Source organism: Astyanax mexicanus, chromosome 17, assembly GCF_023375975.1.
Source record: "Astyanax mexicanus isolate ESR-SI-001 chromosome 17, AstMex3_surface, whole genome shotgun sequence".
Classification (NCBI taxonomy): Eukaryota; Metazoa; Chordata; class Actinopteri; order Characiformes; family Acestrorhamphidae; genus Astyanax; species Astyanax mexicanus.
This window is the reverse complement of record NC_064424.1, coordinates 38,139,348-38,156,487: the sequence shown is the minus strand read 5'-3', so window position 1 is coordinate 38,156,487 and position 17,140 is coordinate 38,139,348. Positions and strand designations below refer to the sequence as shown.

The 17,140-nt window shown below is 37.7% G+C and overlaps 1 protein-coding gene across 12 annotated transcripts in view; it reads left to right on the top strand.

Annotated features, from left to right (window-relative positions):
• LOC103043076 (rap guanine nucleotide exchange factor 6) overlaps nt 1-17,140 on the top strand; it is a 296,213-nt gene that overhangs the window by 170,467 nt on the left and 108,606 nt on the right. For all 12 annotated transcript variants that reach the window (XM_049466446.1, XM_049466442.1, XM_049466440.1 and 9 more), the window contains 2 exons: nt 3,385-3,565; nt 6,909-7,045. In XM_049466446.1, the coding sequence (XP_049322403.1) occupies nt 3,385-3,565; nt 6,909-7,045 (318 nt within the window). The remainder of the gene's footprint in view (nt 1-3,384; nt 3,566-6,908; nt 7,046-17,140) is intronic.

Genomic DNA, 17,140 nt, shown 5'->3' with positions numbered 1-17,140 from the left:
TCTACCTGCCTACCCGCCTATGTAATTAGGGATACTTACATACCAGTCTACCTACTTAACCATCTACCTCTCTCTCTACGTAACTTCCAATCTACCTCCCTACTTACCTCAGGGTTCGTACGGGTGCTTGAATTTGCTGGAATTTTAACATTCTGTTTTCCAGGCTGACTAAATACGTTCGCTTATAGAGAAAATTGAGTGTAAAATAAAAAAGTCTTCGCTTGCGCCTCCACGTATGTTTGACAACAAATTCCAGAGTTGGCTCACGAGGATCCGGCTCTTTTTGCCACCAGGTGCAACATTGTTTTACCGCTTCTTTGTTTAAAAAAAAAAAAACGGGTAGCAGGAGTTAGCTAGCTATGCTAAAAGCCAAGCTTTGGATTTATCTAAATAATAATAATAATAATCCAGGGTTACATCTACAATATAATATTAGGCTTAACCCAGTCGGCACTGTTAACGCGGCGTCACCACCCTCCAACGAGCTACTGTTCGCCGCGCTTCACCGCCGTGGAACAAGCTGAAAGCCGGGTAGACAGTGCTGGTGAGCGGCTCGTTCTAGGCACTTAAGCCGCGATACAAGCACCGGATATCGGCTCGTTTCAGGCATGACTCACTCCGGGCAAACAGCCCCGGAGATCGATGGACGCTGACGCCAGGCAGGGCTGAGCTTAATAATATATACTGTACGTGTAACCCCGGATTATTACTATTATCATTTAGATAAATCCAAAGCTTGGCTTTTTGCAAACTCTCCTGCTGTCTTTGTTTGTGAAGGCTGCTGGTAGTAGGCGGTCATTCACAAAGCCTGGAGATGTCAGCCAAAAGCATTTGCTGAGGGAGGTCATCCTGACTCCGCCCCCAAACTGTCAAAACCACCTCTTTCTACACTCAAACGCAAAAACTCCACTCGACTTGAGCAAAAACAGCAGCAGCAGGCAATGAGCACCTGCTGTTTTTTTTTTTTTTTACTATTTTACTTGTTTACATAAACATAATACCATATCTTGCAAATGCCATAATACCATCTCTTGCATGTGACAAAAAGCAATTCAATAATTTTGAGTATATGTATGTATAAATGCTCTGAAACTCACTCCCAAATTTGACATACTACAGTAACTGCTCAATCAAATGAACAGGGTAACCATATGGTGAAGAACATTGGTATTGAAATTGTGTGAGACTGACACCCAATAAATCCATAATTCATGCTATTTACTAACTTCTAAGTATTTCTTTTTCTCAGTAGCATAGTCACTGTAAAGTGTGGAGAATAGTTTTGTGATATATTAATTATCGCTGAATCGCAGTTTTGAGATATCGCTGTTATCATTCATTTACCACAGCTGAAAGGTGCTGGAAAAACTTGAAAATGGGCCTTGAAAGTGCTTGAAAAGTGCTTGAATTTTACCTTGTAAAAGGTGTATGAACCCTATTACCTTCCAGTCTACCTACCTACTTACCAATCTACCTCCCTCTCTACCTGCTCGTATTTACCTACTTATTTTCCTATCTACTTACCAACTTACCTACCTACATACTTTTCCCTACCTACCTCCACCCCTCCCTACCTATTTCTCCCTACATACTTGCATTCTACCTACCTCTATTCCTCTCTACCTACATACTTTGCTCCCTATCAACCTTCATACTTGCATACACTCCCTCTCTTCCTCCCTATCTGAGCACCTACTTGCCCCCCTACCTATCTACCTACACCTATCTATCTAAGCATCTACTCACCTCCCTACTTTTCTACCTACCTACTTAATTTACTACAGTACAGGCCAAAAGTTTGGACACACCTTCTCTTTTTAAATTCATATTTTTTATTTGCATGACTATTTACATTGTAGATTCTCACTGAAGGCATCAAACCTATGAATGAGCACATGTGGAGTCATGCACTTAACAAAAAAAGGTGAAATAAAAAATAGCCACCCTTTGCTCTGATTAATGCATTTCACACTCTTGGCATTCTCTCAATGAGCTTCAAGAGGTCATCACCTGAAATGGTTTTTCAACAGTCTTGAAGGAAGGAGTTCCCAGAGGTGTTTAGAACTTGTTGGCTCTTTGCCTTCACTCTGTGCTCCAGCTCACCCCAAACCATCTTTGGGTTCAGGTCCGGTGACTGTGGAGGACAGCTCATTTTTTACATAAAACTCCACATGTGTTCATTCATAGTTTTGATGCCTTCAGTGAGAATCTACAACGTAAATAGTCATGAAAATAAAGAAAACATATTAAATGAGAAGGTGTGTTCAAACTTTTGGCTTGTACTGTACATCTACCTACCTCCTTCCCTGCATACTTACCATCCTACCAACTTACCTCCTTACATACCTACCTAAGTACCTACTTACCTTCCTACCTACCTACTTACCTCCCTCTGTACCTACCTCCCTACATTGCTTGGCCTTTTTTCCCCGACAGTCTGTAGCTGCAGTCCATTCTGAAGGCAGCTGCCTAGGTAGTCATTGCGTTCAAAGGTAACTCTCTCGTTAGTCATTCTGGTTAGATGCTTTGTAGAAATACATGAGTAATGTAACCATAATATAATAGTTTGTGTAAGACATCAAAGCTAAATCAGTTGAATAAAACAAAAACATAACATGCTTCATAAATGTCTTATTTATTTGCAAATAAAAGTGTGAAATTTACTTAGATCTACTAGGATAGATGTGATGCTACAATAAGCATAGTGACAAATACAACATGCAAAATTAATAATGTTAAGAAAGAAAACTTTATTAAATTAAAAGGAAAAACTCTTCATAAACAGAGCTAACTCTGCCTCCAGCTGGTCTGAGCGGAGCTGTTCTCCCCTGTTATAAGAGCCTTTTCCCCAGCCCGGAAATCACGTTCATCCCTGGGGACAAAATAATCTAAATTACTAACAGCACGTCATGAAGAACACCATTATAATTCCACAAATCTTTTACACATTAAATTACTGAGTTACAGGTTAATCTGCAGTTATTCTGGCTTTTACACTGATGCTAGCTCACCAGTGGGTTTATGTATTTAGCATTTAGTTGGGCAGCTGCTTTCAGAATGGAAGGCAGCCAGTATCAGGGATCCTAAAAAAGCAATTATCGCAGATACCGATGTAATACCGATATCCTTGCAAGTGCTAGGTTAGGTGTGTTTAAGCTTCGGTCACAGTGTCAATTATATTGTGGATTTGGAACCTCACAGTTAGTGTTTAATTTTTAAACAATCTAAGTGGATTATAAAATGAAACTAACCTTAGTTTTTCCAGACAAGCTCATTTTCACACACCTTTTTTACTCTGCTATTTGTTGTGACACCATAGATAAACCACTTTGGCTACTTTAAATTGGTAATTAAATTGAAGTGTTTATTTTTGTACGTTTACAGGCCACCGAGAGTGAAATGGGTGACGTGGACCTGTCTGGCCTCCCCGAGGCCCCTGTAGACTCTGAGGATGAGGAAGAGGAGGATGAAGATATTGAGCGAGCCTCAGATCCTTTGCTGGGTAGGGATTTGGTGAGGGAGTGCCTGGAGAAAGATCCAGCAGATCGCAGTGACGACGACATTGGTTAGTTTCTATTCATTTTCATTACTGTTTGAACATTATTTTTCTTAACAAAACAATGAAAGAACCTCAATGTCTCTGCTTTTGAAATCAAAATATGAAATATAGATATATTCCCAGTCAGTGTTTAAACACACTATTAAGGTTCTGCATTGTAGATATAAAAAACTAGTTAAACAAACCAGAATATGTTTTATAATACAGATAATAAAAATCAGCAACTCTTGCTTAGATGACAGCTTTGCACATCTTGGCTTTTTCTTAGTCAGATTTATGAGGTAACAGGTCAGTTAACAGCTGTGCTGACCTTGTCAAGATGTAATTATTTGAGTTTTTTTGCCTCTTAATGTGTTTGAGAGCATCAGCTGTAAAGTCGTGAAGGGGTAGAGTTGGTATACAGTGAATAACCCTATTTGACTTATTTGACTTTTGAACTTAGAAAGTATCCTCAAGCGCAGTTGCAAAGACCATCAAAAATGCTGATGATGAAACTGGCTCTCATTAGGGCCGCCCCAGTAAAAAAAGGAAGAGCAGGAGTTACCTCTGTTGCACAGGATAAGTTAACAGCACCCCAGATAACAGATAACCTAAATGCTTCACAGTTTTTCGGTTTGTTTAACACTTTTACATTTACATTTGAGGTATTCAGCAGAGGCTCTTAACCACAGCGACTTATAACAGTGCTTCAATGTTACTTGAAATATCTAAAACTAGTTCGTAGACTAGGATCAAGAGATACACAGAGCTTCATCATGTTTAGAACCCTAGGAACCTTTTTATTTATTTATTTATTTTTTGGATTAGTCTAGGAACTCTTTGAAAAGATGTGTCTTCAGTTGACGTTTGAAGAGCGTGAGTGACTCTGCTGTTCTGACAACCAGTGGAAATCCATTCCACCACCTTGGTGCTCCAGCACAGAGAAGATTCGGGATGTTTTTTGTGGGTTTTGAGGGATGGAGGTTCGAGCCAAACCGTACTGGAAGCTCTAAGAGCTCTTGGTGCAGATCTGACTTTGACCATCAGTGCCATCAAGTATGAAGGAGCTGGTCCGTTTTTTGCCTTGTAGGCCAGAGTTAGGGTTTTGAATCGCATGCGAGCGGCAACAGGAAGCCAGTGGAGGGAACGCAGCAAAGGAGTCACATGACTGAACTTTGGAAGATTGAAGACGAGTCGTGCTGCCGCATTCTGAATTAATTGTAGTGGTTTGGTGGCTCGCAGTGGAAGACCAGCCAGTAGAGAGTTGCAGTAGTCAAGTCTTGAGATGACAAGAGACTGCACAAGCACCTGAATGGCTACATGGTTACTACATGTTTCTACATGATTCATTATGTCTTTCTTTATAGTCTGGATGACTTCAGTATTCATTTACAATTTACAACATATCTAAAGAATCTAAAGCAGTTGTTCCCCAACATTTTAGAAGACACACCTATAAAGAATCGATTTACAATAATATAATTGTTTTTTGTCAGAGATCTGTTTAGATTGTTTTAGTTCTGTGCAGCTTCCCCACTTGTAAGGGATTGACTCATGCACATGGAGGATACACTGGAATACACTCAATGACCATATTTAAATACATTTTTGGTTAAATTTTATTTGCTTGTATCTCAATTCTGGATAAGTCTGTAGTTATATCAGATGATTTGCAGTTATTTTTCCAGTTTATCCACGTTTACTTTGTAGATTACTTTTTGTTAGATAGTTAATTTGGTGATTCAGACAAAATAGGGTCAAATTCAGTTAAAATAGCTTGGAATAGGTTGGAATAGCCAAAACATGTGAATAGCTCTGCATAGGTGAAAAACCTTTAAATAGAATTTTTTTTATCACTAAGCTAGCACAGTCCTCTGGTTTAAGCAGCATCCGCTATTTCCGCTAGAGAAGCGATTCTGTCTTGGTTTTAATGTTTTGGCTACTCTTGCCGGCTGCCTCTCCGGGTCTTTGTGAACTGAAACTTCGCTGAGGTCTGAACAGCAGCTTCTCCTTGTGGTGAAAGTTAGCGCAGCACTCACTCGCTCTGTTTTTCGCTTTCTCTTCCTCTGCACGTCCTCGTCTCTACAGGTCAGGGTGCCAGATTATTTCCGTTTGATTTTTTTTCTTGAGAGTTTTATTTATGAATTAACTTATTTATTTATTTTCTTTTACATTTTGGTTTTAGTGACTTTTACTGTTACTTTAGATGTTTGAAGTATTTTCTCTTCCTTATTTATTTCTGACTTGTTTTGATTTATTCACTTATTTACAGCTCTTGTATTTCTACATCAGTTTTGTATTTACATAAACAGTTCAGACACAACCCACATATACCATTTCACAGCTCAGCACAGATTAAAACAGCTCCCGTCTCACAACTCAGTCCTTTTTTATAGTAACATTACCTTAGAAAATATTTGATGATAGTGAAAGATAACTGTACATAATATTTGATTAGGTTAAAAGTATTTTACCTTAAAAGTAAGTACATTACCTGTCGGAAAGTTACAAATAATTATTATTAGCTATTAGCTGTTGGTATTCTATTTTAATTATTTAAATCTACGGTAGTTAGTTAACTATTATAGTAGCTTAGCTAAATTCATTAGAAGGCCATTTAACTACAGGGTATTTGGGTAAAAATTATATTCTTGGAAACAACTGAAATATTTTATTAATTTAAAGAATAAAGTTTTATATGGTACAACAGTTTCAAACATTCAGTAAAAACAAAAAAATTGTGTGTTTGTGTGTGTGTGTGTGTGTGTGTGTGTGTGTGTGTGTGTGTGTGTGTGTGTGTGTGTGTTGCAAATTCTGAATAAGGGTTAACTGTCATCAGATAAAAACTCATTGTTAAAAACAAATGAAAGCAATACTGAGTGACATGGGAGCTGTGCTAAGCTGTAAACCTGATGTAAAATACAAAAGCTTCTTCATAAAGTAATAAAGGAAAATAAAAAAATAAAGATTTGTGCTAAAGAAACCCTCAGCCATACATGAATTAACGTAGAAAATGAATGCAGGTAATTTTTGACCCACATGTGCATTAGAGGGGTAGTGACACAAAAAGGCATTTTATTGTTTAAGCTTTAGTAATGAACCATGATGAAATACATCATCTGAATTTACAGAAATCAAGACTAAGAAAAAACACCTGTATTTGCAAAGACATGTACTATGATTAAAAACAAGGATGAGGATTACCTTAATTTCTGAATGACTGAATTAATTTACTGCTAAGATGTATCATAGAAACCCTCAGCCATACATGAAGTTACATAGAAAATGATTTTTTTACCTATTTTGCGCAATAGAGGGGTTGTACATATGTTACACATCAAAGGGTTAATATAATATATTGTTGTTACAGAGCAACTTCTGGAGTTCATGCATCAGCTGCCTGCCTTCGCTAATATGACCATGTCTGTGAGGAGAGAGCTGTGTACGGTTATGGTGTTTGAGGTGGTTGAGCAGGCTGGAACAGTCATCCTGCTGGATAAGCAGGAGGTAAATATGCAGCTTTTTTTCTTGTTTTTCTTTTTCTTGTTTTACCTGTCCTAGGTTATTTTTTCCAATTTTGCGAGCAGGTAAAATTTGGATTGCTCAGCTATAGTGAGTCATAACTTCAGAAACAAACACTGAACAAAAAAACAACACCAGTGTTATTTCTGCAAGAGGAAGTTACACTTTGTAGTTGACTTTAGTTTATTTATTTTTGCACAAACATATCATTTAAAATAATAATAGAAAAATTAAAGTAATTATAATCAGGATGTGCAAAGGAGGAGTATGAAACCCTAGAAATCACCCATGAAACATAGATCAAAAACCACATTTATTACAAACAAAGATAAAAAAAAATAAGAACCTATTACATAATAATCAAAATGAAATGGAAAGAGAAAAAAGTTATTATACAGTAAAAATAACAAAATAAAAATAAAACAATAAAAAATAACAAATAAAATAACAAATAAAAATACATACCTGAATAAATCATGTAAAAAAATACATATTCAATAAATTAAAAAATGAGAAATGGAAAAACAAAGTATGCTGAGAAAATAAATTTAGTGTTAAATGATTGGGGACTTGTTAGATATAAATATATGACAAAAACTTGAAGATAGAAGATTCATTCTTTGCTGGAACACAAATAAACACAAATTATCTGGTTCAAGTCAAGTCAAGTAGTTTTATTGTCAATGCTGCATATGTACAGGACATACAGAGAATTGAAATTACGTTACTCTCCTTCCCAATTTTACAGCAAGTACAGATAATGGATAATAAAGAAAAAGGGGAGACACTATGTGTACAATACAGCAGCAGGGACACAGACATACATGAGACATACAAGGTGCAGTAGTGGTGGGGGTGAAATAGATATATAAATAGAAATAAAAAGAAATAAAAATATAATCTAAATGAGTGGGAGACACTATATGTACAATACAACAAAAACACAATAGACATTTGTGAGACAGAAGATAATAGTGCAATATTAATGGTGATTAAGATCAAGTGACAATATAAATAGAACCCGTATAACAGTAGTGCAAATGTTGTATCTAGCTTAAGGCTGGTAAAGTTCTTAAAGTTCCCAGTTCTTGGGGAATTAAAGTGTGTATGACAGTGCAGCGTAACAGTAGTGCAGGTATTGGGTGTGTAGTGCAGGTCCTTTTACAAAAGTTACAGTACTGTGTGTGTTCTAGTGCAGAGTTTCAGTACTGTGTTGGTGGGAGGGTGTGGGGTCAGGATTGGGATGGGGGTAGAGCAGGAAGAGAGTTCAGCATCCTCACAGCCTGATGGATGGGGCTGTCTCGCAGTCTGCTGGTCCTAGACCCGAGACTCCGCAGTCTTCTCCCTGATGGCAGCAGGCTGAAGAAGCTGTGTAGTGGGTGGGAGGGATCTCCTGCCAGACGGATGGCTTTCCGTGTGAGGCGGGAGCTGTACAAGTCCTGAAGGGAGGGGAGAGAGGTGCCAACGATCTTCTCAGCTGCTCTCACGATGCGCAGGAGGGTCCTGCGGCAGGATGCTGTGCAGGCCCCGTACCACACGGTGAAACAGCTGGTCAGGATGCTCTCGATGGCCCCTCTGTAGAAAGTGGTCATGATGGGGGTGGGGGCTCCAGCTCTTCTCAGCTTGCGTAGAAAGTAGAGACGCTGGTTTGCCTTCCTGGCCAGTGATGCTGAGTTGGTGCTCCAGGAGAGGTCCTCTGTGACGTGCACACCCAGGAACTTGGTGCTGCTCACCCTCTCCACAGCAGTTCCGTTGATGGACAGAGGAGTGTGCAGTGTGTGAGTTCTCCTGAAGTCCACAACAATCTCCTTGGTCTTCTCTGTGTTCAGAGAGAGATTGTTGTGTTTGCACCAGGAGGCCAGGCGGCTCACCTCGCTCCTGTAGTGTGACTCATCGTTGTTGCTGATGAGACCCACCACCGTCGTGTCATCCGCAAACTTGACGAAGAGGTTGGAGGTGTGTTCTGGTGTGCAGTCGTGGGTCAGCAGAGTGAACAGGAGGGGGCTCAGTACACATCCTTGGGGAGCCCCTGTGTTCAGTGTGGTTGATGCTGGATGTGCTGCTGCCAACCCGCACTGCCTGTGGTCTACCAGTCAGGAAGTCCAACAGCCAGTTGCACAGGGAAGTGCTCAGCCCCAGACTGTCCAGTTTGTGTATGAGCTGTTGAGGGACAATTGTGTTGAATGCTGAACTGAAGTCAACAAACAGCATTCTGACGTAGGTGTCTTTCTTGTCCAGGTGTGTGAGGGCTGAGTGGAGAACAGTGGTTCAAATTTATATCACAAACATTCAAACATTTATTTTCGTACGACATGTCTTATCCTGCTGATGACCCCAATGTTCTTAGCCACTTTGTTACAGATAGAAGTTTTTTCCTTAATGTAAACATCTATAAACTTGGCATATTGGATTCCAACAAGATAAATATATAGATGTCTTTATCAAGGGTATTTTTTCTTATTCTTTGGTGTGACTAGCTATACAGTTTTTATATATTAAGCTATAATTACTTTTTTGGAACCGCAGATAACACTTTTCAATAAGGGTAGATTAAATGGCATGAATTCCTGCAGTATTTCATGAGTGAGTAATTATGTGTCAATAATGTGTCATCATGAATATACACGAAGGAAGCATGTCTCATGTATGTGTTAATGTATTAGTTCATGCAGTAATGTACAGATGGCATTTACTGGCATGAGTTATTAATGATGTTCATGCAGGTCTTTATGTGTTTGGTATAAACCAAAGGGTCAGCCCACACCTCACAGAAAAGAAAAATATTCAGCATTACTTAAGGATAATTCTTCATGAGTAATACTCGGCATTACTTAAAGCAGGGGTGTCCAAACTACGGCCCGCGGGCCATTTGCGGCCCGTTTCCTTTTTTGGAGCGGCCCGCGAGGTATTTTAGAAATAGAATGAAAGTTGGCCCGCTGTTAAGCAGGTTTTTATAATGTGAGATTCTAAGTTTGAACGCTAGGTGTCAGAAACGGGCCAAAGAGTCGGAGAGAGTGCGCATTTCTAGCGCAGAAAAACGGGGCAAAAAGTCTAAAAGTGGAAAGAGTGCGTATTTCTAGCGCAAAAAAACGGGCCAAAGAGCCTAAAAGTGGAGAGGGTGCGCATTTCTAGCGCAGAAAAATCTATTTGAAAAATCTTAGTTTACACAACACTGTCAAAGATAAAGACAGTTAGTCAAGTAAAATGGTGTGTAAATGAAATAATCAGGAAAAATATTTTTTTGTATTTTTTATAGTGGTATATTTCATTATTTGTTTTATTAGAGTGTGGCCCGTGACTTCAAATATATTTCTCCTTCTGGCCCCCCACAAAAAAAGTTTGGACACCCCTGTCTTAAAGGTACATTCTGTAGGATAAGAGAGTGAGCGGGGGAAATAGCTGGAGCGGTCCAATTTCAAAACATCTCAGAGAGTAGTCTGCTCCGCACCCACCCCTCCCCAGCCACGGCGCTACATTGGGTTGCCAAGTTGGCCCAGGCTGAATCTACACAATCCAGTGAAAGACGCGTTCAGTAACTTCTACCATGGCAAGAAAGTCATATTACAAACCGGCTCATGTGAACATTATCTGTAGTTAGCTAAACTAGCCTCATGCACCGCTAGCTGCGTTAGCCTGTTATACCTGAAAAATCCCACTGCTCCAAAAATACACACCCCATAGCTGGAGTGGAGTGGAGACTTTACAGGTCCTAGTAATTTAACACTGCTTAGCTGACTATAGAGACTAACTATCAGTTTCTGGTGTAGATTTTGGATTACTCATCACTGCCGAGGTATTAATCAGATGTGACATGGCTGCTCCTCCGTTGTGACTGATTGCAGTTCAAGTTGCATGACTGTTATCCAGCATATTCAGATTACTTTAGCTAACTTTGCTAACCAATCTATCTCTCTCAAATACCCTCTGCTTTTTTATCCCAGCTGCACACAGATCACATCACAGCTGCACTGATCTGAATGTGAACACTCAGTTTTTAAATTAATTTAAACACCAGTCCCTAGTAAGCACATCTAGTGGTGGTGATACTTTGCCTGACTAAATTAGCTAGCCAGTTAGCTTACCTGTTCAGGAGAAAAGTAGCTCTAAGTCTCCAACTTTTAACTCATTGCCAATATTCACTATTGTTATATTCCTTCTTTGGTCACTGAGATTTTTTGAGACATGCTGAGGCTTTTTAAGCTGTGTAGCAGCTGAGGTTTAGCTGAACCAGCTCTGCTAGCTAAGCTGCTTTTCTGCAGCACAGATCGCAATAGTGTAGTGTGGGTGCTGCTGGCAACTTCAGAGGTGGAGTTAGTGTTGGGGAACGAGCAGCAGGCGGAGACAGAGGACAGAACTGACACAAACTTCGGGATGGAGTGCACACTTAAAATAGGAACACACTGCTGAAGCTCTGCTGACAAGAGCTGCCAGTACTTTCACTCAACATGTTTCCTTAATATCTGATGATACATCCTGATCATTTTATCATTTACTACTGAAAATTAGTTACATATTGGTCCTTTAAGCATCATTCTTCATGAGTTCATAATGTTGTGGCCCTCAAATGTAAAGTGGTACAATATTAATTCTATAATACTGTTGATGTTAATGATTAAAAGACAGAGGAACCACTGGTTAAGCAAACATTTTTTATTGTTTTGAATCTTAACAATGTACCTAAGTGTGATTGAATATAAAATGAATATTTGTCAGTGTAATTAAGTTGTTATTGTTCTTACCATCTTTTTAACCATAATAATTACCTAGGACTAGGAGTTTGTACCTCCCATGTACCTGTTTAATATCTAGAACCTGTTAGACATTTCAGTGTAATCAGGCAAGACTGTCTTGGTACTTTCCATCTTGTTTCCCAAAACAATTACCTAGTTCTTCAGTTTGTACCTTACAATTACCTGGTTAATACATAGAATTTAAGGGACAGTAAAAGAAAGGGTTACTTTATTTTTTTTTTATTTAAAGCTATGCTATGTGATGCCAGTTTATCCATGTACAGTGTTAAGTTTCAAAACAATAAAGAAGGTTTGCTTAGTCAGTGGTTCCTTTGTCTTTTCATCATTAACATCACCAGTATTATAGAATGAATATTATACCACTTTACTTTGAGGGCCACAACATCATAAACTCATAAAGAAGTAATACTTAAGTAATGCTGAGTATTGTTCCACTTTGAGGGCCACAGGATCATGAACTCATCATGAAGAATTATCCTTAAGTAATGCTGAATATTTTTCTTTTCTGTGAGGTGTGGACTGACCCTTTGGTTTTTTACCTCAATTTCCGTGACTCACATAAAGACCTACATGAACATCATTAATAACTCATGCCAGTAAATGACATTTGTACCTTAATTACTACATGAACTAATACATTAACACATACATGAGACATGCTTCCTTCATGTATATTCATGATGACTCATTGTGTATTATGTGCATGAATTAATAATTACTCACTCATGAAATACTGCAGGAATTCATGCCATTTAATGTACCCTTATTGAAAAGTGTTACCACCTGTTTAAGTTTTCATTTCAGTTTGACATAAAGCAAAAAGTCTCATCAGCAAAAAATTAAAAACCTTTTTTAAACCAGGTATGAACCATTTGTCTAGATAATAAAAAAGCAAAGGAACAAGAATAGAACCTTGCGGTATACCACATCTAACTATTAATAGCTAGATTTAAAACCATTCCAAGAAACAACCTGTTTGAGGTGGTTGAAATAGTCACAGAACAAATGGTAGGTAGGTAGGTACTTCTAAAAATACAATAAAATATAAAGTATAAATGTACAGTCTTTTGTGTCTGTGTAATGGAGGTAGTGCAGACTTTCGTAGTCTGTATGTGGAGCAGGACTGGGACAGTAGTCTGCCACTGAATGAGCTCCTCTGCCTGGTGATGGTGCTGTGCAGAGGGTGGTGAACATTGCCCATGATGTTCAGCAGCTTGCTGAGGGCTCTCCTCTCTGCCAGTGGTGTTAAGGATTGGTCTATAATTTGAGACATTAGCAACTCAATATGTGAAGAAGTTTCAATATAGCAGGCAAGCATTTATTGGGAACTGGCAGCAAGTGAGGATTTCATAATAAGTTTCATAATGTTGTCACTTAGCAATTTGGAGGAGATGATAAAGTTTATTCCTGTGTGAGAACATATACCTAAAGTTCAATGGAGATGCGCTATGGCAAGGTATGCTTTATACTTTTTCTGTATTTTTTTTGTGAGCCACTTAGTGAGCCACAATGTTGATTTTATTGTGGTAGGCAAAAGCAATATCAAAGGGTCTGGAAATAATATAAAAAAATTGATCATTTGCTTTCTGGGAACCTCCTTCCATGACCAACAAATGCCATAAAATTGTCTATACGAAGTTTCTATACGATGCTACTGGGCTGGCTTACTGCTTTTTGAAAGGAGTAAAGAGTATGTGCTAAGTGGGACAGGTTGAGATGATCAGAAAGATCGACAAGCAGGACACCAGATATCCCTGAGTCATCAACTGAATTAGTTAGTATGTTATTAATAAGAGTTCTATTTGTAGTATTTATACATATATATTATGTATAGTATATTATGTATAGTATAGTATGTATAATACAATAAATTATGGTTGTAATCTGGGGGCCTATAACCAATAATAACCGTGGTCTTCAGCACAGCAGTAGTAAGCTCAATAAATATAATTTTAGTATCCTTCCCAAGCAAAGTTTTACGGTCATGGCAGAGAGAGAATAAGATCCTCCTGCAACAACAAAGAGAAACTACCACCAATGCAGTCTTGCCTGGGACAAGGAATGTGATTGTAGCCCTTGAAATTAGGCACACCTTGTCACTTGTCAACCAGATTTCAGTTAAGGCAATTATCTTGAACTGGTTTAGGTGATAAGCTCCAAATATTTAAATAGCAGAGTGACAGAGAATCCTAAACACTGATGAATATGAAACATTACATACTTCATCCATAGTAGATATAGTGTAAAGTGTAGCAAATACATTTGAACTATCAATTACAGTTTTTCTCAGTCGATTTGGTACATTTTTCACAACAAGTTCATTTCTCAAAACAGTTAGTGCAAACAGCAAACCTCAATGAAATACCTGCAAAAGCTCGTACCTCCCTCACAATTCTTTGTTTTTGCTTCAAAAGCAAATATTAATTTCAATCAGTTTGTCAGTGCCATCAGAATGCCTAGTCTGTGTGTTATTGCCTATGAACAAGGCAGTCAAAATACTTAGTCATGTTGTCAACAGAGTAAAGTGTAAGTATATTCTGATGGAAGCAAACTTTTGATTCAAATCAAATCTATTAAATCTGTACACACAAAATACACAAAAAACTTAGTTAATCATGTCTGTATGTGGGAGACTGACAGCAAGAAATTGCACTGTAATCAAACATTTTGAGTAATATTATTTTACTGTATTGTTTGCACTGCATTTTGTTGACAGAAAGCTGTTTGGCAGCACACATAACACAAAGAAAAAACTACAAAATTAGACACTTACTCTAAACATTCAAAACAAGCTGAGAAAACAACTTAAGCAACTTTATGCATTTTGGCTCTCCTCTCTGATGGGCCACATGTTTTCATTCACGTTACACTGAATATCATCTCCTGCGATGATTTTAAACGATCTAAGAAACAGTTGTCCTTACAATATTTGGCTGCATCCGACGACCAGCTTTAGCCATTATAAGACCAGGATTTGACCAACTTTACCAACAAAGTTTTATAGAAATGTATAAATTATGTATTGAGAACTTCAATTCTAAACTGAGAAAAGTACCAAATCGACTGAGAAAAACTGTAAGAACAGTAAAAAAATAAATAAATGGGTGGGCGGCAGTCATTCACGGGGAAAAAGGTAACCGGGAGGATGCACTCCTGAGAAAGGCAAAGGCACTTAATATGAAAAAAATATAGTGGATTATACATTTTTTAAAAAGCTGATTTGACCACTTGATAACTTTTACCAAGATCTCAGTTGTTAATTAGCTAGACCGTTTCAATGAGGAAAACAATTACAAAGCTACTGCGCATGTCTGTTCCTTGGACGCTTCCGGTGGCTCTATTTTCAAGTATACAGCTGTCAAAATGAGAGCGCATATTTCGCAAGTCTCCCGAACACAAAACAAAAACATATGGTCAGAAATTAGTAAAAAGTGATCAAACCTCTTTTCTTGATCCTTTTGATAAGGATTTAAGAGGGAAGTTTTTTTCCTCTGATTTACAACGCTTGCCAGAGGTGACCTACCCAGATGTGATCACTAACTCCTTAAAACAGAGCGTGATTACACCAGACAGGCAGTGAAAGCGCACCGCAGTTTGGGCGCATATAATTACTTTCTCAGTGTAAAAGTTGGGAATATTTGTTTCTATAGTACAGAAGGCATCACTATAGTGTATTTTGAGGTTGGAGCAAGTCAAATGCTATCCAACATGTACTCTGCATGGATTATAGATAAGAAGGAGAGAGACGTTGTGAGAAAAACGAAAGCACTCATGTCAACTATGGAGGACCAAAAATAACATAAGTATAAATAAATAAATGCAATAAATGTAGAAATAAATAAATAAATATATAAATAAATGAATAAATATATAAATGTTGATATATATATATATATATATATATTAATAAATGCACATATAAATGAATAAATAAATAAATAAATAAATACACATTTAAATAAGTGTATAGGTAAATAAATAAATGAATAAATATGTGAAAATGTGGAAATAAATCAATAAATAAATGTAGAAATGTTAAAAAAATGAATGAATAAATAAATACATGTTGAAATAAATAAATGAATAAAAATATAAATGTTGAAATAAATAAATGCACGTATAAATGAATAAATAAATAAATATATAATTAAGAAATGTATTTATTAATGTATTTATTAACCTATACAATTATTTATGCATGTTTTAATTTATTTATATATTTATGTATTTATTCATTTTTGTGTGCATTTATTTATATATATAATAATTTATTTCAACATTTATTTATTTATTCATTTATTTATTCATTTATTTATTCATGTATTTATGTATTTATGTCTACATTTATATGTGCATTTATTTATACTTATGTCATTTTTGGTCCTCCGTAGTTTACTTGTTAAAGAACAATTTGAGAGACAGAGAGGACATGCTTCACTACAGCTCTTAAAACTTTTGCAAATAAAAGGATTTTAAAAATGAGATAAACCAAAGAAAACTTATGAAAAACTTCTGATTTACAAGAAAGAGTAAACTGATCAACTTTCTACGGAGAAAAAAGGTCAGTTACAGAAGAAAATAAGCAAAAGCAAAACTTAGCCTGAAGCAGCTAACAGACAAGCCACCGCAGCTACTGAACAGGAGAAGAAATTCACTGGAAAAGGAACAGAAGTCTTCAAAATGCAGAAGAAAAACTACATTAAATCAACATCTTATAAACTACAGAGGTAAGCACCTCCAACTCAACTAAATAGCTGAAGACATCACTGCTTTTTAAGTTAGCTCCGACGCTAATCTAGCTTGCTAGCTAGCAACAGAGAATTAGCCATGCCTAATGCAACAGCGGGGAAGCTCCTCCCCCTAACACTCAGCTACCCTGCAGAGCTGAAAACCTCTCCGGCCAGGAAGGCTTTTAAACACAGAACACTGAGGGAAAACCCAGAGACCCTCACAGCAGATTCCCAACAAACAGGAGATAAAATTACTGTCACAAACCTCCTGCTGTACACAGAGCACACTGAAGCCTGGCACAGCGCCATCTGTGCTCACGACCAGAACTACAGAAAGAGAGGCATCTGTAATGGGAGACAGATACTGATAGATAATGAAGATGGGGACAGCTTCCTCACTGTAAATGTTTATCACAATGGGACCATCATGTTTCAGGGTAGTGAGGCCAGTCTTAGCTCTGTCTAGCAGGACTTTAACTTTATCAAAGCACTGGCAGAGACTAGAAGAGAAACTGAGGAGGACAGCAGCAGCTCAGCCCAGGGTTTAGGAGAGGGGCGTGGAGACCAGCAAGACAGATCAGGACCAACAACCGCAAAGC